The sequence below is a fragment of the Notolepis coatsorum genome (assembly GCF_963971535.1).
Source record: "Notolepis coatsorum genome assembly, chromosome: 19".
Classification (NCBI taxonomy): Eukaryota; Metazoa; Chordata; class Actinopteri; order Aulopiformes; family Paralepididae; genus Notolepis; species Notolepis coatsorum.
Window position 1 is genome coordinate 32607463 of NC_140183.1, and position 24879 is coordinate 32632341.

Below are 24879 nucleotides of genomic sequence, written 5' to 3' on the forward strand. Positions count from 1 at the left end.
CCCATAGGCTGGTACATTACTGGCAGAACTGCCTCATAAGCTGGTACATTACTGGCAGAACTGCCCCATAAGCTGGTACATTACTGGCAGAACTGCCCCATAAGCTGGTACATTACTGGCAGAACTGCCCCATAGGCTGGTACATTACTGGCAGAACTGCCCCATAAGCTGGTACATTACTGGCAGAACTGCCCCATAAGCTGGTACATTACTGGCAGAACTGCCTCATAGGCTGGTACACTACTGGCAGAACTGCCCCCATAGGCTGATACATTACTAGCAGAACTGTACGATAGAAAACAATCAATATAAAGGTATAGTTCCGATTTTTTAAATCAGACTAGCTCCAGATAGTTAGCCACAAACCAATGCAAAGTAATTGGGGTCTACTGTCTGTACAAGCTGACCAAGGCTCACTGAAATCTACTCCACAGTGCAAACTAAATAGATTTCAGTGAGCCTCAGTCAGCTTGTACAGACGGTAGACCCCATTGACTTTGCATTGGTTTGTGGCTAACTATCCAGAGCTAGTGTGAGGAGCAGCATGGGTTGTGCTGAGAAATGACTCTACCGATCAACAACATCATTGGTAAGTAAGAAGTAGGACTAGGCTTCCAAAAATTAGAACTATCCCTTTAAATTGTAAAGCAGTTAGTGGCCTGAAGCTATGTCCCAACTTTGATATGTCGACTTTGACAGGTTTTCCAAGGACCACATGTACAGGGCAAAATGTCAAAAGATAATTCGGGGTCAAACCAGGTGATGGGTTACAGATGGTAGTACTGCCTTATCTATTTTTACAATGCATGGGCAACTCTTACACAACATCTAGTGAAACATTGAAAACAGCTTGTGTAAGGACCATAACAATGGTCAGTTTGGACCAGAAATGTCCACCTACTTTTCTTTTAGAAGCCTCTCCTCAACCTTGTTTACATAACTGGAAGACAAACAATATTCTCTTTCACTCAAGTCTTTTTCTCAGTAAGATCACAAACATAGACTGCAGTACAGTGATGGATAAAGAATAAACTATGAGACAAGAGTTTGATTGAGTTGAGGGAACAGTACTGTTGTGTGCCTTGTTTGATAAAGGACAGGTTAGATTGAGTTGAGGGAACAGTACTGTTGTGTGCCTTGTTTGATAAAGGACAGGTTAGATTGAGTTGAGGGAACAGTACTGTTGTGTGCCTTGTTTGATAAAGGACAGGTTAGATTGAGCTGAGGGAACGGTACTGTTGTGTGCCTTGTTTGATAAAGGACAGGTTAGATTGAGTTGAGGGAACGGTACTGTTGTGTGCCTTGTTTGATAAAGGACAGATTAGATTGAGTTGAGGGAACGGTACTGTTGTGTGCCTTGTTTGATAAAGGACAGGTTAGATTGAGTTGAGGGAACGGTACTGTTGTGTGCCTTGTTTGATAAAGGACAGGTTAGATTGAGTTGAGGGAACGGTACTGTTGTGTGCCTTGTTTGATAAAGGACAGATTAAATTGAGCTGAGGGAACGGTACTGTTGTGTGCCTTGTTTGATAAAGGACAGGTTAGATTGAGTTGAGGGAACAGGACTGTTGTGTGCCTTGTTTGATAAATTGAGTTGAGGGAACAGTACTGTTGTGTGCCTTGTTTGATAAAGGACAGGTTAGATTGAGTTGAGGGAACGGTACTGTTGTGTGCCTTGTTTGATGATAAAGGACAGATTAGATTGAGTTGAGGGAACGGTACTGTTGTGTGCCTTGTTTGATGATAAAGGACAGGTTAGATTGAGTTGAGGGAACGGTACTGTTGTGTGCCTTGTTTGATGGCAAAGGACAGGTTAGATTGAGCTGAGGGAACAGTTGTTAGTGGTCTGGTGTTGTGTGGTGAAAAAACTGGGGAAAAGGTGGGAAATATTATTCTTCCGTTGATCAGAGGCTCATGGGAGTATGTGATTTGTATGTATAAACAAAATGGCTGACAGTCGGCTCGTTCAAAGTCTGCTCGTTTCACAACAGAATCGTTTACAAGCATGTTTCTTGTCCTCCTCACAACATGGCTTCACAAAGTGTATCATCTTAAACTCCCTACACCAAATGTTTTCTTTTGGTCCGTCCTTCAGATCGTGGAGCCGACGGATTTGTTCTGGAAGTGCGGCCTGGCGAACCCCCACACCACACACTGCCTGGGCAGCGGCCAGATCATGATCAGCTGCATGGGAGACCCGTCTGGGAACGGCAAGGGTAAGAGACCCAGCCCCACGGGAGAAGTCTGAGAGATGTGGTGAAAGAAGTACACAGTTCCTTTAGATTAGAATGTATGGCATCATAACGGCACAAGTACAGCACAACGAAAATAAGTTGGCATCTAACCAGAGTGCAAATGTGACAGTAAAGTACATTAACAATATACAATGTACAAGTACAAGTTTCAAGTTTTGTCACATATAAGGTACATGTACATTATAGTGAAATGCTTGGTTCTATATGACCCTCCTGAGATTGTGCTTCATACAGTAAAATAGTAAAGACCAAACACTATACAATACAACATATACAATATACAAAACTAAATGTACAAAATGCAAGAACAAAATGCAAAAATGAGGTAGAAGTAGAAGAGGTAGTGCAAATATTTTAGGAATAAATAGATCAAATATGGTGTAATGTTTAAAAAGTGTTACGTGTTTAAAGTGTTAATGTGATTAAACTGGAATATATATGAGTACTACTGAGTAATAATGCTAATCTGATGTATGCACATTGATACAGGTATACATACTATGGTAGTAAGCCATACAGACCAGTGGTATAACTTGTAAGAGTAGGTAAGGTATATTTATAGTTATAGAACATACAGGAATATATGCAGGTATATTTAGACAGGTGTGGATAAATATATATATTTAAAAACCTAATTTCTAACCGAACGGCTGCCTTTCTGATCGCTCCGTCGAGACTGTGCTTTCTTTTGTTAATTTTTATAGTATTAAGAGTTTTATTTGCACCAACTGTTGGTGCATTATATGTGTATGACCGTCAGTCAATCATTGACATTGGATTAAGGAAAACTTACCGATTGGATTGCTCTCTGGATCGGATTGCTGAACAGCAGCAGTGGCCCGCCGAGATTCTTTGTTGTGGCCGTGGCCAAGGCCAGGAGAAGCCGCGACGACGTGGAAGAGCAGCCGGGGTCCGAAACAGACTGAGGTCCAAACGACACAGAACCACATTGCCCAGCATATTGGTGGCCAATGTGCAATCGATAGGAAATAAACTGGACGACATCAGAGCACGGATCCAATTCCAGAGGGACATTCGGGATTGTAACGTCCTCTGTTTCACAGAAACTTGGCTGAGTCCAGATGTCCCGAATCACGCAATAGAACCGGCAGACCACTTCTTCGTTCTCCGCAAGGACCGGACGGCAAAAGAGTCACAAAAGACGAAAGGAGGCGGCATTGCCTTCATGATAAACAAGGAGTGGTGCGATTTAGGCAACGCAAAGGAATTGTCTAACCACTGCTCCCCAGACCTGGAGTTTATCACGATCAAATGTCGACCCTTCTTTCTCCCGAGAGAGTTAACGTCCATCATCCTCATCGGAGTGTACATTCCACCACACGCGAACACTGGGGCCGCACTTTCAAAGTTACACGACGAAGTAAATAAACTCCAGACAGCTAATGTTGACGCTGCCATTTTGGTTCTGGGCGATTTCAACAGCGCGCGTCTTAAAAAGGTGTTGCCGAATTTCTATCAGCATGTGACCTGTCCCACCAGAGGCGAGAACATATTAGACCATGTATACTCGCAATTTAAGAATGGGTACAAGTCACAGGCTCTTAGCCCATTCGGTAAGTCCGATCACGCTGCCATTTTTCTTTTGCCAAAGTATAAACAAAGTCTCAAGCGAACGCCGGTGGTCTCGCGAGAGGTTAAGCGTTGGACCGTGACGTCAGAGGAGACACTCCAAGCTGCGCTTGAATGCACAGACTGGAGTGTATTCCGTGATAACACAGCCAATATTAACGAATACACTGAAACGGTGCTTGACTTTGTCTGTACTCTGGTAGAAGAAACAATCCCCTCTACCACAATTAGAATATACCCAAATCAAAAGCCCTGGGTAGATAAATCCGTCCGCGAGGCTCTGAAAGTGCGCACATCAGCCTACAACACCGGGCTGGTGACAGGCAACATGGAAGAACACAAGACGGCAAGATACAACGTCAGGAGAGCAGTAATAGAGGCAAAACGGCGTTACAGGGATAAAGTTGAACTTCAGTTTGAACAGGCTGACTCTAGAGGTATGTGGCAGGGCCTCAGAACAATGACAGATTACAAAGGCACCTCCCTCAAACTGAACAGTGACATCTCCTTAGCAAATGATCTCAATTCCTTCTATGCGAGGTTTGAGGCTGTGAATAACAACACCAGCCTACAAACCACGGCAATGGGGGGGGGGGGGGGTCTGCTGATGGAGACTCAGTGTTCAGGGTAACAGAACATGAGGTGAGACGGATCTTTAAAAAAGTGAATATCAGGAAGGCAGCAGGACCGGACGGCATCCCCGGCCGCGTCCTAAAAGTCTGTGCCGACCAACTGGCCCCGGTATTCACTGACATCTTTAACCTGTCCTTGGAACAGGCTGTCATCCCCACCTGTCTGAAGAAGTCCACCATCATCCCTGTACCCAAAAAATCTACGCCTGCTTGCCTCAATGACTACCGCCCTGTAGCCCTCACCTCCATAGCCATGAAGTGCTTTGAGAAGCTAGTGAAGGGCTACATCTGTTCCTCCCTCCCCATCAACCTGGACCCCCTGCAATTTGCATATCGCCCCTACAGGTCCACGGAGGACGCCATAGCCCATGTGCTGCACACAGCAGCATCACACCTGGACAAGAGGCAGGGGAACTATGTGAGAATGCTGTTCATCGACTACAGCTCAGCATTCAATACCATAGTCCCCTCCAAACTCATAGCCAAGCTCAGGGACCTGGGCTTGAACTATGACCTCTGCCAGTGGGTCTTGGACTTCCTGACGGGCAGACCCCAGGTGGTAAGAGCAGGCAACTGCACCTCCTCATCCATCACGCTCAACATAGGGGCCCCCCAGGGCTGTGTTCTGAGCCCCCTCCTCTACTCCCTGTACACACATGACTGCGTGGCACAGCGGAACAACAACACAATCATCAAATTTGCTGATGACACAGTAGTGGTGGGCCTGATCTCTGCCAACGACGAGAGGGCCTACCTGGAAGAGGTAGAGAATCTGTCACAGTGGTGTCAGGAGAACTGCCTCTCCCTGAACGTCAGCAAAACAAAAGAGATGATTGTGGACTTCAGGAGGTCGGGGGTCAAGGACTACAGCCCCCTCAGCATCGACGGGGCACCGGTTGAGAGAGTGAACAGTTTCAAGTACCTCGGAGCCCACATATCCGAGGACTTGACATGGACCACACACATTGACAGTGTTGTGAAGAAGGCACGACAACGCCTCTACTTCCTCAGGCGCCTAAGGAAGTTCCAAGTCAGTCAGAAGATCCTTAGGAACTTCTACTCATGTACAATAGAGAGCATCCTGACTGGCAACATCACCTCCTGGTTTGGGAATAGCACTGCACAAGACCGTAGCAGACTACAAAGAGTGACACGTTCAGCCGAACGCACAATTGGAGGGGGGCTTCCCACCCTCCAGAACATTTACAACAAGCGGTGCAGGGGGAAGGCGAAGAGAATCATCAAGGACTCTAGCCACCCAAACAACTGCCTCTTTGAACTGCTGCGGTCAGGCAAGCGATACCGGAGTCTTAAGGCGAGCACAGAAAGACTCAGAAGAAGCTTCTATCCCCAGGCCATCAGGCTGCTAAACGAACAATAAACACTATGCAACAACCATCAAATGCACACAGCACGCACACCCACACGCACCCACTCTCCACACTTTAGAGCACACAAACACACTTTATATTTATTGATAAAGGATTTGCACTACAACTCGTACACCTACTGTAAATTGTACCTAAATTGCACCTCATCCCATTTCTGCCTTGCACTATATAGTATTGTATATTAGTACACTGCACAGTATTGTATATTATATGGTAACTCAGTTACGTCTATTCTGCATCGAACATTGTACATATGTCTATACTGAACACTGTGACCTCATTTTTTACTTCTAATTTACATGCTATACTATGTTATTTTATTTCATACTTATCTTGTCTTGCACAGTCTCTGGAGCGTAACAGTAAGAAGCATTTTGTATAAAAGTATTCTGTACTTCTGTATGACAACTATTAAAGAAACTTGAAACTTGAACTTGATATACAGTACAGCATTATTGTACATGGCTATCATACAGAGTTTTATGGGTAGACTATAGTTTGAGGTAGGTAGTTATGATTACAGTGTAAGGCAGCTGTACAGTAAAACAGTAGATGGGTATACATTGAGTATAGGCAACAGAGTTCAGAGTTTGTACAGTATGGGTAACGGAGCATAGAGTCTAGGTACTCTTACTTAAGTAAAAGTAGAAATAACCAGATAGAATAGTACTCTGGTAGAAGTAAATGCCTGCTGTTCTAAATTCAACTTTAAGTAAAAGTACTTGATATTGAATGTACTGAAGTATCAAAAGTAAAAGTACACATTCTATATGATGTTTGTATTCCAGTGCTTGGGAGAGTTCAATTCTCAATCCACTGACCTCTAAAGGTTATGTTAAAGTGGTAGGTGGTCCAGTTATGCTGCTCTGATTAAAGGTTATGTTAAAGTGGTAGGTGGTCCAGTTATGCTGCTCTGATTAAAGGTTGTTAAAGTGGTAGATGGTCTAGTTATGATGCTCTGATTAAAGGTTATGTTACAGTGGTAGGTGGTCCAGTTATGCTGCTCTGATTAAATGTTATGTTACAGTGGTAGGTGGTCCAGTTATGCTGCTCTAATTAAAGGTTATGTTACAGTGGTAGGTGGTCCAGTTATGCTGCTCTGATTAAATGTTATGTTACAGTGGTAGGTGGTCCAGTTATGCTGCTCTGATTAAAGGTTATGTTAAAATGGTAGGTGGTCCAGTTCTATATCATACTGGCTGCCGCTCAGCGTCATCTGCACTAACCTCACTCCGTGCACATGCACTGAATAAAAATCCACAATGTACCTTTACATACCAACATCCGTCTGGCCACACCCCTATCCGCTACCTTCATAAGCAGGTGTGTGGTCACCTACTCGCCTCCTTCTTCACTTTCACCACAAGGAAGTGCCTGTTGTATACATCACTTGACGAGGTTGTTAAGCTGAAGAAAGTTGAGAGGAAAACAGAAGACGGGAAGATACGTTGACATTATATCTTTATTTTCTCTCTCACTATTTTCGAGAAAATACGGCGATATTGTCTTCGTCACTGGAGTGTCTGGAAGATGATGATCATTCTGACCTCCACCGGCTTTTTCGTATTAGGGGCTCGCGCCGCTGATATACTCCCCAACTGCAGTCCTCCTTGCTACGGCTGGATAGGTATTGAACCTCTGGTTATACAGCTGGACTGTGGGAGGCACCGGCTGTTGTGAGAAGCCGGTTTGCTTCCGTGCTGGGTGAGTACTGTTTTGCTTGCGAGCGCTAGTTGTCTGTTAACGCTATGGGGGTTAGCTGACAATTTTTACGAAGGCCGGCCCCGATTGGGGTCCTCTGCTCGGCTTCTTAAGCGGCGGACGGAGGATCTTGGTCTGACGCCCATGATCAAGCGCATGCTTCTCTGTCCCGTGCAGGCCCCATCTTTCACATGAATGTGGAAGTACACCCTAAGGCACGAGGAAAAGTGGGCATGGATCTTCGTTATCGGGAGTTCCATGCTCAAGTCGGCTGCAGCCCATACGGGAATTGTGCCGGCTCCGCTGTATGTCTGGTAAATCACTGTTGAAAACTGTGTTTGACATTTCTTTTTCTCTTCCCTCTTAGGATGGGGAGGGACTCAGGCGGCGGCCTGTCTGAAGTGTGGCTTATTATGTCGTTGTGTACAGTTCAGGTGATGGCTGCTTAGCTGGCGTGCTAGTTTGTGGCCTACTATTGTTAGCCAGTCAGCTGTTAGCTGCGGTGCTAGCTCGTTGTGTTCACTAGGCTAGTAAACGTTAGCTTGTTGCTATCAGTCGGACGGCTGTTAGCTTAATGCTACACTGTTGAACGTTACTGTGACTATAACATGCCTTAAACACTGACTACGACGTCATCTTTGACAGAGGATGTTAGTCGACCCTACACCCGGGTTCCATGCCAGCGAGGACTTCGTCAACATGGAGAACGGCGGCTGGGTGGCGTAGCGGACATACCCTCATCACCAACGCAGGAGATGCTGGGTTCGACTCAGTGTCCCGTTGACCAGTGTTGCAGTCCTCTCGGCCTGCGCTCAGGGTGAAGGTAGGAGTCCTGACCGGACTTTAAACACTTCTTCTTTTCTTCCCTTCTAAATGTTTTGTAATAACGATGTTTCCAAAACATGTGTTGCTGCAATACATTGAGGATACAACGCGTGTTGTGTGTGAATTGTCTTGTCACTGGTATAGCTTCTCTCTCCATAGAAAATCGGCGTTGCTTTTTACATGTGTAAAGATGAACTGGTTAGTTGTGATGAGAACATGTGTGTTCATGTAACGTTTATAAACGTGGGTGAACTCACAACTAAGAGGGTTAGTTAACCTGTGAAGCTATGCTTAGTGACATGTGATTGAGGAATGAATCTTTTTCTCAGCTTGTGATGACAATGAACAGCATGTTCACATATTAACAGGAGTACCTCTTCAACCTGGTCGTATCAAGGGTAAGATAGGAGGGGTGACCCCCCCGGTTTCCCTGGGGCTTCCCCCCCCTCCTCTCAGACATGTTGTTTACAATATATTGTGTCACTGTGTTTGTGGGGATACGATGTAACCCTCAGCTTAAGTTGCTGGGGTTGTGCTTCCGCTTGAGAAACAATTTTTTCCTAAAGAAAAGGTTGTTTGGTCACTTATCATGTGTGCTTAGCAAGGTCTGTGGCCAATACATAATCGAGGACTTGTGTCTTCTCTCGTTATGAAAAACGGCGTTCCTCTGTAGTAAGAGTGTGCTTTTGCCATTTTTTGTTGTGATGAAGGGTTGTGTGTGTCGTTGTGATCTACAACTGGGTTAGGTTTGGCCCACAGAAGCACATGTGTAAGTCTGGACCGGGGCTCTTAAAGGGGCCCTCTCTGTTCTGTGTTTTTTCCTTAGTAAAACTCAGATAGCAGGTTAGCACATGCTATGTGAAGCTGTTAATGCTTCATGTAGCAGGCTATGACTGGGTCATGGCTCTACTTTGTCATTACATCGTATCAGGGGTGAGGGGTCGTAAAGGGGTGAACTGGTAATCCTTTCCTCCCCTTTCTGATTGGTCAGGGGTTAAAACCCCCTGTCCTTCAGGGTTCCTGTCACGTTGCTGTTCGGCACGTTACAGGGTAGGGGGGGGGGGGGGGGGGGGGGGGGAGTTTCCTGGTCCCACGCCCTGAAAAATTGGGCGTGTGCACCGCGGAAATGTCCCCGCCATAGAGTACGTCACTGAGCGCGTCTCTATTGGTAAGACTTCCGTGAGTTGTTCAAGTTCCATGTTATGGATCTGTTTCAGGGAGTTGTCAGAGCTCCTCCTCACGAAGCTCCTCCTCAGGGAGAAGTGCCTTCTGTGAGTTCGGACTCTCCTTCCCAGTGAGGGAGCCTCCTCAGAGTTTCAGAGCCTCCTCCTCAGATTGTCAAGGTGAGTAGAACTTCAAAAAGGAGTTCTGCTCTATTGTATGTGTATTCGATTCAATTCGATTATTGAGTGTGTATTGGTTCAGTGCCTCCTCCTCGGAGAGCCCTAACCTAAGTGTTACATAGCTCAATGTTGCAATATTTCTTTTCAATCTATACAGCTCACGTGGGAAGTCTCTCTGGGGATTCCCGTCTCCTCCCTGTGGCGAGGGTGGCGGGATGTAAAAATGAGAAAAAAATTTACCCTCAGCCGCGTCACGTGGGATTCATGTCAGTCTGTGTTTCTTTCTTTTTTAATAAAAAGAGGAAAGAACATGAAGCACGACGGCTCCTTGTCGTTCTCCCAGGCGACTTGGAGGAACAATGTCTGGTGTCTTGTTAGACTATCCATTGATGTGTTTGGGTCTCGACGCGTACATAGTGCTGGCTCGGGGTGTTTCTGATAAGAATCACGCATGAGGCTGGTACGCCTTGGTTGCTCATTATTAAAACTGCGTTTTTATAGGGCAACTGGGATGGAGGTTTTCTCTTCCGAGCGCCTGTTACTAGGTCTCGACGAATTCTCGTTCATATCTGGGGGATGTTAATGGAATAGATCAAAACATAGGTAGAGGGGTCTCACGCCCTTGGGGTGGGCCACTGAGCGCGGTACGAATGGGACCGTCTGGGTGGCGCCCTCTTTTCATGTTTTAGATCGACACGCGTACCTACCCCCTCTCTTGGAGTGGGGATGTTGGCGTGGTCAGGGCACGGGACTGGTTCTGGTCACGCTGGTCCAGGTCAGTTAACCCGTTGTCCGCCGGGGACGCAGATCTGCTGTTCTGGTACCCTGAGGGACTTGTGCTTTTTTCGGGGGGAACAATGCCGGGTCGGCCCGGGTGTCACAGGGTTGGGCGTTATGGAGACCCTTTGCTGGGTACATGTTGTACCCTGCGCTATCATGAAGGGGCGGGTTTTCCATTCCTTTCGCTCCTCTCTTACGCATGGCGAAGAGGGGGCTGTTGGGATGGTCTTATGGACCTCCTCTGGCATCCCTGTCTGCTTCCCGGGCCACCGGGCCCGGTCCGAAGTTGTGTTTCGTCGACCCGTAGGCCTGGTTTTTGAAAACTGAAACACTTGTACTGCGGTATAGCCAGTGTATACCCGCAGGTGTGTTTTGGAGTTTTTTCTTGAGGGGTTATAGGAACAACCACCGCATGTGGTACCAAGAGGGTGGTTGATTCCCTGGTGTGTTGGAGCGGAGTCAACTCCCGGTTTACCCGGTTAAGTGTGCCCCTGCACGTTCATGACGCCTGCCAATCGTGTCGGCCTTCTCTGCCTCTGCCCCTCTGGGTCGGGGTTTTTTGGTGGAGGCTTTGTCATGGTGCGCAACAATGCCAGCATACGCCCCTTCCGCCGGGGTGCTGTTTTCAGTTGACCCCTTTGGCGCCTGTCTCATCCGCAGTGCTCCAGGCTCGGGTCAAACGCCTGCTGCCTGGATTGAGAGACCGACCCCTTCTTGTGGTCGTCTCCCCGGTGCGCTGCCTGCTCCCGCTGTAGTATAGCCTCTTGAGTGCTGCGAGTTACAGCCATGCTGACTGCCTGAGTGTGCCAGGGTCAGTGTGCCAGGCGGCGTGCTAGTGGGGGGAAGGGCCCGCTCTTGGAGGGGCCCTGTCCGAATACGCTGGCGATGTGGGGGGCGGTGTCACTAAGTGACCGCCTGGTGAGGTCTTGATGCTGTTGACCTCTCCGGGCCCCCTTTTTCTGGGGGATCCAGTCCCTTCAGTAAGTCTGGGTCTTCCTTCGCGCTCCGCTGCTACGGCCTTGCCACGGGGTTGAGTTTGCTCTTGACCCCGTGATTTTGGGGGCAGTAACGACGTTTGTTCCTTCCGTTCGTTCCCTGGTGGCATGCGGGTTGTGCGTGTGCGTAGTCGTGGGGTCAAGCCACAGTCTGCTCACCCTGTGCGTTGAGTTGCTCGAGTTTCTCTTCGCACGGTCGGATCCGTCTCCCTCCCGTCCTCCAATAGGGAGGGTATCCTCCATTAGGGAGGGTTGGGGGGCTCGGTCCTCTCCGGTCTGATGGTTGTGGGGGGCCTCAGCGGGGTACATTTGTCGAGCTTCAGGCTCCCGCTCAGCTCCTGTAGTGCAGATGACGCTGAGCGGCAGCCAGTATGATATAGAACGTAAGGTTATGTATATAACCAAGTTCTATGAATACTGGTGACGCTCAGCGTCGGGACGCCACTGCGGCCCTTGATCTCGCCTTGTGGTGAACGATTGGGAAGGAGGCGAGTAGGTGACCACACACCTGCTTATGAAGGTAGCGGATAGGGGTGTGGCCAGACGGATGTTGGTATGTAAAGGTACATTGTGGATTTTTATTCAGTGCATGTGCACGAAGTGAGGTTAGTGCAGATGACGCTGAGCGTCACCAGTATTCATAGAACTTGGTTATACATAACCTTACGTTATGTTGCTCTGATTAAAGGTTATGTTAAAGTGGTAGGTGGTCCAGTTATGCTGCTCTGATTATGTCCTCTTGAGGTTGAGAGGCTTCAAATGTGAAAGTAGATAATCTTTATCCAATATCTTGTAGCCAGAATCATTTTCTTCATAGTAACTAGTAACTGATGGGTTCAAATAAAAGTAATGGAGTAAAAAGTACAATATTTTCTTGGAAACATAGTGGAGTGAAAATACAAAGTTCCCTAAAATGAAAATACTCAAGTAAAGTACGGTACTTGAGTAAAAATACTTGGCTTTTAAAATATTAGGGGTAAGTTACTTCTACCACTCTGCAGCACACTGTTGTTTTGAGAAAGAAACACAGTTTTACAGGTCAATAACCCTGTGCTGGATACAGCTGTGCTGGATCATTTAAAGATTTTTGGAATTATTCTATCTTGTCATCATAAATCACAATAAAAGCTTTTTTGAGTCTGTGTGAACCAAGCGTAAGCCTAGAAGATAATTCTGTCTAGAGTGTAATTTATTGTAAATCGTAGGCCCTGCATAATCAAACAGCTTCTTTGGTAGCTTTCTAACTGTAGTGGCCCAGGGACCCATAGGGATTGCAATAGTAATTGCTATTTTTGAATCTACATAATTTAATTTAGCTGTAATTAACATTACAATTAACAAGGATTCAGGTCCTCCGATGACATCACTGGAGGACATATTCAAACTAATTAACTTTCAATAACTGTCAAACTCGATGAATATGTGTAAAACAGTTTAGCATTTTGGTATATGTGAGATTATGTGCAAAATAAATTAGCATTTGTTTTTTGGTGAACTGCCCCTTAAGTGACCAGCTGGGTCTTAGTCGGTCAGGGAATTCCCTTTTAACCAAGACGTTCCAAAGAGCACCGGTTCAGCCTCATGTCCAGTCAAGTGTTCCTTTATTAATGACTAAACACTGCACGGACTCTGGTGCAGTGTGCTACTATGATACATACCATGAATACTATTATTATTATTATTGATAGAATATTCCACAATTATTATTACTATTTCTGTTATCTTTTCTGCCTTAATGTCCCCAAGGGGATTAAGAGTCAGACAGTCCTAACAGTTATCTAGTTCTCCAGTCATTAAGTTCTCCAACTATTTGCAGCAGTCCATGTCCACAGTTGTGGAGCCTGATGGCTACTGGCATGAAGGACTGGCCGGAGCGGTGTGTGGTGCGTCAGGGAGGGAGGGATCGGTCTATGGCTGAACATGCTCCGCATCTTGGCTAGCTCCTCATAGAGGGGGTGGGAGGCTGTTTTCCAGTGTAGCGTCCATCAGACTTGCACCATGATTGAATAATTGAACACCACCCAATCATCAGGGAAGTTCAATCAATTATGAGCATGAGCTCCTCTCCCCTAAAGCCAAAAACCAGATAAATGTGATTCAAACGTGTCATGTCATCAGGTATAAAGTCTGGAGCTGCTCCATAGACAATGAATGGGAGGCTGACTTAGTGGAGCCACAGAATGTTTGTTTGAGCTTTATTCTATAGTAGTGTTCTCAGTTCCGAAACAGAAAATACAAGATACAAGATACTTTTAATGCCACACAACTTGGTGGTAATTGTTTGCGGTACAGCATGTTATTTAAGCACTGGGACATCAACATGGAACATCAAACGCCCCACCTCCCAATCCCCACAATAAATACAGTCACATTATAACAAGTGTCAGTTCATGTTCACTTCAGTTCGGATGCCTGCCCGTCTGTGCAGGGGGGGGGGGGGCGGGCCAAGGTGTTTAGTGTTCGGACTGTACACATTCCCCTGGGTGCTCTGTGTCATCGATACCATCTCTGCCAATTCATTGTCTATGGAGCAGCTTCAGACTGGGGTTGTTAAATGAGATGGTCTGGTCTACGGAGGAGACTGGGGTTGTTAAATGAGATGGTCTGGTCTACGGAGGAGACTGGGGTTGTTAAATTAGACTGTGATGATTTTATCCAGATTATTTGATTATTGCCACTTCCACAAAATTCATTAATCTAGCTACTAACTGGAAATTACAGATAAGGAAAATAGCAAGGGCGATCAGTTACGATAGTTAAACCTCATGTTGAACAGGGATTCCCAGTTAAACTGGGCATGCGTCAACCCCAGTCCTGTCGCAGCTGCTCAATTTTTCAAGACGTTGGAGCAGATGTCCAAACAGGCGTTATTTGGATAAACTGACCACATATTGGGAATAAAAAGTTATTTTCTTGCCTGAAAAAATATTAAAACCTAAATAAAGCAACATAATAATGCAGTGACTCACAGCTTTCTGCCATCACTGCTGCTTGGTGTGAAATGCATTCTGGGATACCATCCGTTGGATCCTCTAAACTCAGGAAAAGAAGAAGCTGCATTTCTCAAGCCACATTTGAAGGAGCCATCTTGGAAATGGGACAGACTTGGTCGCACCACGTGACAGATGTGGCCTTCAAATGCAGCCTCTGAAGGATACAGCCCCTGAGGCAAAGATCTTGCCTAGATTTTTGTATCAAGGCAAGAATGACTTGACCCACATGTCAAAAAGACTTAAACATTTTTTTTCCTTTCATTTGAATAAATGTAAACGATACAAAAAAGTCGATGAAACATTTTTTAAATGGAAGACGGGTATTTTCTCAACATCCTTCCCAGGAGGCTTTGTGCTGCTGGATGGTGAGACGTTCGAGGTGGTCGGCAACTGGGAGCTTCCTGGCGACGCCGCGCCCTTCGGCTACGACTTCTGGTACCAGCCGCGCCACAACGTCATGATGAGCACCGAGTGGGGCGCGCCCAAAGCCCTGGCCGACGGCTTCAACCCGGCACATGTCAAAGAAGGTGAGTCTGGCCGTCCCGGCGGTGGTTCGGTGTCCTGTGACCAGCGTCCTGGGTTTGGTAAATGATGCATTTATATAGCAGCTTTTATCCAAAGCGCTTTACAACTTTTGTTCCTCACATTCACCCCACTCACTCACACATTCACACACCAACGGTGGAGGCAACCATGCAAGGTGCCAACCTGCTCATCGGGAGCAATTGGGGGTTAAGTGTCTTGCTCAAGGACCCTTCCGACACTGTGCCCGGGAGGAGCGGGAATCAAACTGGGAACCTTCCGATTACCAGACGACCACTCTACCTCCTGAGCCACTGTTGCCCCGGGTTTGAGTTTGGACCTTCGAGGTGGACTCCATTCTTCAGTTGAGTCGCATAGCGAAGGTCAGACGTTCATCACGCTGTATAAATGGTCATTGGCTGTACATGGCCTTGCAGTGATAGCGTCAAATCTGTCATCGAGTGACTGAACTACAACTGATGTGACTCTACAACGAGTGGAATTATATGAGAAATAAACACTTGTTTGTCTTCATCACTTGAGTTTGTGTTAAACCAGCACAAGGGTTCACAGACGGAAATAAACTCCTAGATCTTGAGACAATGGCTCCACTGTTTTTCTGCTAGCTAGTGTGCTAATGTGATGAATGCCTTGGCCGGCTTGCCCATGATAGCAAGCCAACATGTTTTGTGTCAGTGTATTAATGTTAGAGCTGGTATAGTGGTGTGAGCTGGTATAGTGATGTTGCCTTTTAATACTAATCTATTCCTGTCAACCAATGATACTAATAAAAGGCAGCACCACTATCCCAGCTCTTAACGTTAGTTAGCTAGATAGCTGCTAGCAGAAAAGCATAACGGTAACTCGACAGATTGACGCTAACGCCGCGAAGTCACGTACAGCCAATGATCTTCGGTACAGGACGATAAAAGTTTTCTGTTTGCTATTAAAAAATGGACCCCAGACTGATCAGGCAGGCCGAACATGTTACTTGTTGCTAGCAGCAGCCACATCACCTCCGTCTCCCTGAGAGGAGCCCCAACACCTGAGCTGGTTCTGGGAGAGTCTGTGCATGTGCTCCTAGCTGCAGTGGGACCAGCGTTAGTGAGAGGAGCCCCAACCTGAGCTGGTTCTGGGAGAGTGTGCATGTGCTCGTAGCTGCAGTGGGACCAGCGTTAGTGAGAGGAGCCCCAACCTGAGCTGGTTCTGGGAGAGTCTGTGCATGTGCTCCTAGCTGCAGTGGGACCAGCGTTAGTGAGAGGAGCCCCAACCTGAGCTGGTTCTGGGAGAGTCTGTGCATGTGCTCGTAGCTGCAGTGGGACCAGCGTTAGTGTCTTTCCACTACGTTTTCCATGTTATTCTGATTCAGCTTTTTAGAAGTAAATCCAGAGTTGGTAATGAGTAATGAACTTTGCATTCTCTTTGACATATTTTCCCGACTTGATGTGTACAGAGTCCATATTTATAACCGCATGTAACCATGACGTCAAAGCAGAAAAAAATCCACTGCTTTTCAGATTTTTTTTCTGCGGTTTCCAGACAATTTGCAACATAAAGTATTTTTCATTCTGTATTTATATTATTTGTGAATAAATGTTTTGCAATTTGAATAATGGATATTGAACATGGTAAGCTTTTAAAGAATTTTTTTGTTGACATTTTCAAGTGACAAATACTCTGCCTGTCTGTCCGACATCTCCGCCTGGATGACGACCAACCACCTCAAACTGAACCTAAGCAAAACAGAATTGCTCCACCTGCCCGCCAAATCCTCCCCCCTGACCGACCTTTCCATCACAGTCGAGAATGCAGCTGTGACCGCGTCCCCGACCGCCAAGAACCTTGGTGTTGTCCTCGACGACCAGTTGAACTTCTCTGCTCACATCGCAGCGACAACCAGAACCTGCAGATTCCTCCTGAGCATCCGCCCCTTCCTGACAAAAGAAGCCACCCAACTCCTCGTCCAATCAACAGTCATCTCCCGCCTCGACTACTGCAACGCACTGCTTGCTGGCCTCCCGGCCACTGCCACCAAGCCTCTTCAACTCATTCAGAACGCAGCGGCCCGCCTGATCTCAAACCTACCGAAGTCGGCCAATGTCACCCCACTTCTTAGGGACCTGCACTGCCTGTATACTTTCCGTAGCCGCATTTCTGGCAGACGCTCTCTGATTGGCCGACGTCAGTTTCTACACTGGTTAAGCTTAGGCAATCTTCGAAGTTGGTTAAAGTTAAAGTTCTTTCGACGGTTAAGCTTAGGCACTCTTTCGAAGTTGGTTAAGGTTAGAGTTTGTCTTAGAGCATGGTGATAAAACGCCAGGTAGTTTGCAGGCTGTTTGACGTGGAAATGGGCAAAGACACAGCTCGTCACGCTATTGGGCGCACATGTCACATGACCAGAAACGTCTGCCAGAAATGCGGCTACGGAAAGTATAGACGCACCTGCACTGGCTCCCCATTGCTGCACGAATCCGCTTCAAGGCCCTCGACCTAGCCTCCCGCCTACCTCCGGTCAATGGTCTCTAACTACACACCCTCAAGACCCCTACGCTCTGCATCTTCTGGCCGCCTCAGACCTACTCCTATCCAAGCTCCGGGAGGGTCATCAAAGAGAAGTCGCCTATTCTCAGTCCTTGCCCCACAATGGTGGAATGAACTACCCACCCCAGTTAGGACAGCCGAAACCCGTCGGCTAAAGACTCACTTCTTCAACCATTATCTGATAAAATAAAAAATCTAACCCTAACTAACATTACTGTCATGCACTTGTCCTAATAAACTAACCTACACTGAAGCATGCAACACCTTGATGAACATTGTTACTCAGCTGATAGAGTTGTATGCAATAATATTCACGGGGATTGTTACGTACCCCAGTAAGGAGACGCAACACAAGGCCACAGACAGGGTAGGTGAGGGTGCAGTGACACAAAACCAGGGAAACAATTAGCAAAATAATAGTATTTATTTATAAAACACAGCAACACAGAGATCAAGGAGGACTACCAGTGGCACCAAATGAAATATAAAAGGAAATGAAATCCCACCCCCCCCTTACAGGCGCTGACGCCCAAAAGTACAGGTGGCGGTGCTCACTCTAAGGCTGGTGTCTTTAACATCAGGTCACCTACGTGATGCAAAATGTAGACCCCAGGGTATCTTCCTGTCCTCAATTGTCCCTGTGTGCGAAACAAAAGATTAATACAAAAGAAAGACAATCACCATAGGCTGGGTGATAAACAAATATACAAAGGGTTAAGGTTAGACAGAAATGTGCAATAAACTATAATGACCTAAACACAATACAATAAACCAGAGCTTCAGGTACCAGCTCTACACCAAATACACAACACTGACAATAATTCCTATGCTAACAAATAATGAACCAGAGCTTTCACCAGCTCTCACACACAATGAGCTCACACAGAGCTTTGACCAGCTCTCACACCAAAACTAGCTAAGAGCCTCAGCTCTATACCAAAACACACAAAGAGCTCTCCCACACAGACAGAGAATAGTTACCACAACCATGAACCAGAGAGCTAACTAACACTGCACACAATGGGGTATATGAAGGGGTGTGGAGCTTGATGGCTGACGAGCCTCAGCTGCTGCTGCACTGGGGTGAGTTGCTGATTGACCAGCTGCTGCTGCAACTGGGACTGGGAGACACCTGAGAATGGGGATATGTAGACACAAGAGGAAGACAAGACGACAACAAACACAACATGCCTATATATACAACAGATAACATACATAACTCCCTCTATATACATACATAAGGACAGGGTCTGTAACAGGGATATATATTGTCATTTTGAAACAAGTTACCAATGCATTGTCCTGTGGGATTATGCCACCCCGCGGCGAAATTAATTAGTCCCACAGAACCATGCATCAGCACACATACATAGACACACATGACAACACACAGAGACACACACACACAAATTGCAGCCTCGCGTATATGAGAGCTTCTTCTCTCCATCTGTCTCTCTCTCTTGCCCTCTCTCTCTCCCTTTCTATCTCTCTCTCCCTCTCTCTATCTGTCTCTCCCTCTCTATCTCTCTCTCTCTCTCCCCCCCAAAGGTATCTGCCAGTGCAGGTGGGTGACTGTCACTCAAAGCGCAATGCGCGAGTATGGGCGGAGCCCAGCCAAAAACAGCTTGGACTTTGCAAGGGCAGAAAGTGGTGCACCAAAGTACTTGATTAAAAATACATAACAATGAATTTTATTGAACAAAAACGTACAGATGTGTTCCATAGACTCACAGGAATTGTGTAAAATTGCCCAAATAGTGAAAAAAATTGCTAAATATGAGCCCTTTAAAAGTCAAACCATCGCATTTGGTCCTACAGACGAACCCCTCTCATCTCCGGCAAGTCCAAATATCCCTCCTCCAGTAGTACCGGGGTTCCACAAGGATACATTTTGGTCCTCACTCCCGGTACAATATATATGCTAATGATACAGTTATGTATTCTTGTGCTCCTTATCTTGAAGCTGCTGTAAAAAATGTACAGTCTGATTTTGCCTCCTTGCAGCATACTCTCATTGACTCAAAACTGCTATTGAATGGTAGCAAAACAAAGGCAATGGTATTTGCACAAACTAGGTCAACTGCCTCTCCCCCTTCTATTTTCACCCTTGATGGTTCTATTGAGGTTATTGAAAGGTACAAAAACCTTGGCATCTGGCTGGACAAGAATCTAGATTTTAAACATCATATTGATGCTTTAACTCATTGAGCGCCACGCTCTTTTCCCATCTTTACTCAATGGCGCCAGCGTTATTGACCATTTTAGCGATGTTTGCAGACACATCGTGTGTTCTGTATTATAGCTATGGAGACAATAGTATGGCTCATTTGACAGGCATTGTTCATAGTCCATCACTGACTAACAAGTTAATTTCTACATACTGTAGTTTGTGCACTATTACACGCTAAACATCGCCCCTTTCCAAAATAATCCAGTATTTTTTCATAGATCGCGAGATATGACTCGTTATATGCATTATGCCCATATCGTTCTGGTTGCTCGCCTGAAACCCTAAATACTTCCAAATCAAAGGTATATACCATGTACTATGTGTCTTCACAAAATCATCAAGGGGGGGGGGGGTTGTTTTAACTCAAAACTACGATCGTTACCGAAAGCAAGTTTTAGGTTCGGTAAAATATGACACTGTGATCGTTAGAAAAACATGTTTCAGGTTCGGTAAAATAGACATAGAATATACCTTACCTTAGCCAGAAGGTACTCCAAAAAGAATAATCCCCAGTGATCCCATCGCCATTGCGATTACTCGTGTATATGTCTATACTCGTGTATACGGGAAACGGTTTCAGGCGTTAAAATCTCTGAGCGATCACTCTGTCGCTCTGTCCCCTGAGGGGGAGGAGAACTTAAAAAAAATAAAAGTGTCTCCACACCAAACTATTCCAGTTAAAAAGGTAGGCGATACTGCCACCTGGCAGGATTCGATCGTCATTGCAATTGTAACATAGGCAGATGAGATCAAAGGATCAAAACCTGAGTATACGGGCGGCTAGGTGGTGCAGTGGGCAAGGCGCTCACCACCAATGCAGGAGACGCTGGGTTCGAGCCCAGCTCTCCGCATTGCTATCAGCTTGGCTGGTCGTTCATACTAATACAATTGGCAGTATTAGGGGGTGGGAAGCTGATGGGTGGGGATCGGACGTTGTGGACAGCGACTCCTACAGGTCGGTTGGTGCGCCTGCGCAGCAGAATCAGGAAGCGACGGGGGCGGCGTGCCCTCCAAACGCAGACCCCCGACGCTGAGAGATCGCGCTGTGCAGGTGAAAAGATGCGACTGCTGCTTCCTCGAGTACCGGAGGGGACACGTGATGTAAGGCTTAGTACACATTGCAGCTGGCTTGTGGGAGGCATGGCCTAACAGCGTTCGAGACAGGGGAGGGTAGAATTGGACGATATGAAATTGGGATGGGAGAAAAATTAAAAATGGGAGAAAAAAGTAGACAAAAAAAATAAAATAATCCGAGTATACTCTGGTTTTGGCGCTCAACCGCTGGCAGCGAAACCGACTATATTCGGGTATGGCGCAGAATGAGTTAATCAAGAATTTTTTATTCAGTTGCTTTTTTCTATAGGGTTAAATCATGCTTTTCCCCCGCCTCCTGGAAACAGGTGGTTATGGCCCTTTTTTTTGTCAGAACTAGACTATGGCGACATAGTTCATAGATTTGCTTGTCTTACTGCCTTAGCCAAACTCGATCCGCTTTATCATGCCGCTCTGAGATTTATCTCCAATTCACCTTATAGGACTCATCACTGTACACTATTCACTAATTGGTTGGACTTCACTGGCTACACGCAGGTTGCAGCACTGGTATGTTTTTATATATAAGGCTGTTCTTGTAAAACTTCCATTGTACATCAGTTCCAAGCTTGAATTAATTCAAAACTCGCTCAACCTCAGATCCAGCACCTGGATGCGCTTTAAAATACCGCCCGTGCGGACTGAGGCATGTAAAAGAAGCCTATTTTATTTTGGTCCTTGGGCCTGGAATGACCTCCAGACATCTGAAATTGGCCTCTCCGATCTCCTTGTATTGTTTTAAACAAAAAATATTGGAAATCCTTTCCACCTGCTACTCCTGCTTTGATGTTGAATTAAACATTTTGGTTTGATTGCTATTGTTTTATTGTGCTTGTATTTTTTAAACGGAATTAGACTTTTCATAAAAAATATCGGTTGTATGGTAGTTTACTGTATGTGTATTGTGTCTTGTTATGTATGTTTTGTCATAATTTGTGCTTGCCTTCTTGGCCAGATCACCCTTGAAAAAGAGACCTCGGTCTCAATGGATTTTTATTTTCTGGTTTAAAAATAGGTTTGATGATTTACCGTATATCGCTTCCTTCGTCTGTGTGTTATTGGTGGTGTATGCACAAATTGTTGGGGTCTCTTTCTCATAAAATTACATACAACATCTACCTCTATTGAGCAAGCACTCAGCTCCCCCACTGTCATTGCAATCCTTTTTTGTCCACCATACCTCATGGAATACCCTGCAGGAAACTCTGAAACGAGTTCTAGTTTCTATGGGTCGGTTTAGCACCTTGATGAGAAATCAGGTCACCACAATAATGTGATTGTTTTAAAATTGTTACCTCGGGTTTTTGTTTTTGAAATGTGCTCTTAATTGTTCTTATTGTCTGATGCTTCTGTATTTATTAACACACTATGACACATATGAATGCAACATCTCAACGACACTGTAAATGAGTTGAATTACTCTGTGTATTTATGGAGTATGAAAAAAGACTGAATGAATTATCTCGTTTTCTCAGGTCTCTATGGCACTTCCCTCCATGTGTGGGACTGGACCACTCATCAGAAGATCCAGTCTCTGGACCTGGGAGAGGAGGGCGCCATACCGCTGGAGGTCCGCTTCCTCCATGACCCGGCCGCCACAGAGGGCTACGTGGGCTGTGCCCTCCAGGGAACCGTGTTCCGCTTCTACAAAACACCGGTTAGAAGGAGAACATTTTCTTTTCAGAGTACAATTATTATTAGCCCATTTACCAGAGTACTATTATTATTATTATTATTATTATTATTATTATTATTATTATTATTATTATTATTATTATTATTATTATTATTATTATTATTATTATTATTATTATTATTATTATTATTATTAGAGTACTATTATTATTATTATTATTATTATTATTATTATTATTATTATTATTATTATTATTATTATTATTATTATTATTATTATTATTATTATTATTATTATATTATTATTATTATTATTATTATAAAACAGTACTATTATTATTTATATTTTTTACCAGAGTACTAATATTAGTATTTACCAGAGTATTATTATTATTATTATTATTATTATTATTATTATTATTATTATTATTATTATTATTATTATTATTATTATTATTATTATTATTATTATTATTATTATTATTATTATTATCAGAGTATTATTATTATTATTATTATTATTATTATTATTATTATTATTATTATTATTATTATTAATATTATTATTATTATTATTATTATTATTATTTACTGTCGGGAATGAGAGGAATAAAATTGTTAATGAGATTAATATGATAGTTTTGCTATTTTCCTTTTTGATTCACCTTTTGTATGAGTTGGTTGTCATTGAGTTCATTGAGAAATATGTCAGCTGGTGTTCCCAGAAGATGACAAAGTGTGGGACACACAGTAGGGAGGATGCTGGCAACATGTAGTAGAATGAAGGAGTATGCAGTAGTGTGAAGAGTGACACACCATAGGGCAAATTGGATGTAACACAAAATGTGACATGGTGGAACATGTGGAGAAATCAAAAGCAGAAATGGCACAAGGGAGTTAGTTGTTGAACTCTTGCTGTTACCATGAGAGACAGAGCCCTACATTACATACGAAAAACAACGAAGTTCAAGGCACTCTTCATATATAAAAAAAGCTTTAATATATTGCTTAGTTCATGTTTGAAAAAAAAAACTGCCAACATGTTTCGGCCTAGCTGTCGGCCTTCTTCAGGGCATACAAACAAATTAACTCTGAGCCATATTGTAAAGGAGGCTGTGCTAATCACTCAATCAAGCTCAGGTGTGAGCAGCCTAAGGTATCAATATCCAAAGAGCACCTTCTAAACACTAGATTTACACTATAAGAACGCTGTAGCCCTCCTTGTTCAATATACATTACATTACATCCATTACATTGGTGTTGTTAAAAAAACTGTATTTACCGCGTTCCGGTTAGTTTGACCACTAGCACACTTACTTTGCTTGTCCTTATCTGAACTCAGTGGACAGAGTATTTATTTATTCATGTATGTGACCTTCAGCACATCTGTCTTGATTTTCCTTATCTGAACCCAGTTACAGCCACATACACAATGCATTTGATTATACCAATACTGCAATGCATCATGTTCCTACTCCTTAGAATGAGGCTCCTTTCTTTTATAAATTACTTTATATTTAGTTATTACATTTTTACCATGTTCCAGCATATTTGACCCATCATTGCCATTTAGTGTTCAATATAAATCATTAGTCACCATCACATTATAAATCATTACGTCACCATCACATTATAAAGCATTATACAACGGCATGCAAATTTCTCGATTCTGATTGGCTGAAACAGTCCATTTACACGTACAGTATGTATTGCGAACAGTCCACGCTTGCTGGCCCAGGACCCGCCCACAACCGAATCACATCACATCAATCCGCCGGATCACAAGATGTCGGACAATAATCTTTAACAATGATAGCGTCCTAACGACTAAATATGAAGCGATTCTGTCACAGCGAATGTCTTAGTCCTTTAAACAATGTTGGATGATGTAATTGATGGGTCATGAGTCAATACAGAACAAAAGAAAAATCGTGGATTGATTGATGGATTAATTTGCGATTTTTTTTTCAATTTCTTTTTCCTTCCCTCTGACTGTCAGCGCTGGCTCTAGTCTCCACCCACCGCCACACACACACACACACACACACATTCACACACACACACACACACACACACACACACACACACACACACACACACACTCCTGTCTGCAACGCGGGGGATAGTCAGACTGAGAGAGAGCTGGGTGCTGCGCTGTTCTAAGTGAGCATGGCCTATTGAGTTGATTGATTGATTGATTGATCGCTAATTTTATTACTGTACGCTTGGTTTCCAACTGGTTAAGTTTAGGCCCTCTACAGTAGGTTTAAAAAAATAAATAAAAAAATAGGGCGAAGAAAACTTTTTTTTCCTATAGGGCAAAGAAAACCTTTTAATTTGTTTTACCTACTTTC

At 44.6% G+C, this 24879-nt stretch overlaps 1 protein-coding gene across 1 annotated transcript in view; it reads left to right on the plus strand.

Annotated features, from left to right (window-relative positions):
- Positions 1-24879, plus strand: part of selenbp1 (selenium binding protein 1) — a 77408-nt gene that overhangs the window by 38111 nt on the left and 14418 nt on the right. Inside the window, exons 5-7 of the mRNA XM_084336513.1 lie at positions 2096-2216; positions 14850-15032; positions 22366-22547. Of these exons, the coding sequence (XP_084192639.1) occupies positions 2096-2216; positions 14850-15032; positions 22366-22547 (486 nt within the window). The remainder of the gene's footprint in view (positions 1-2095; positions 2217-14849; positions 15033-22365; positions 22548-24879) is intronic.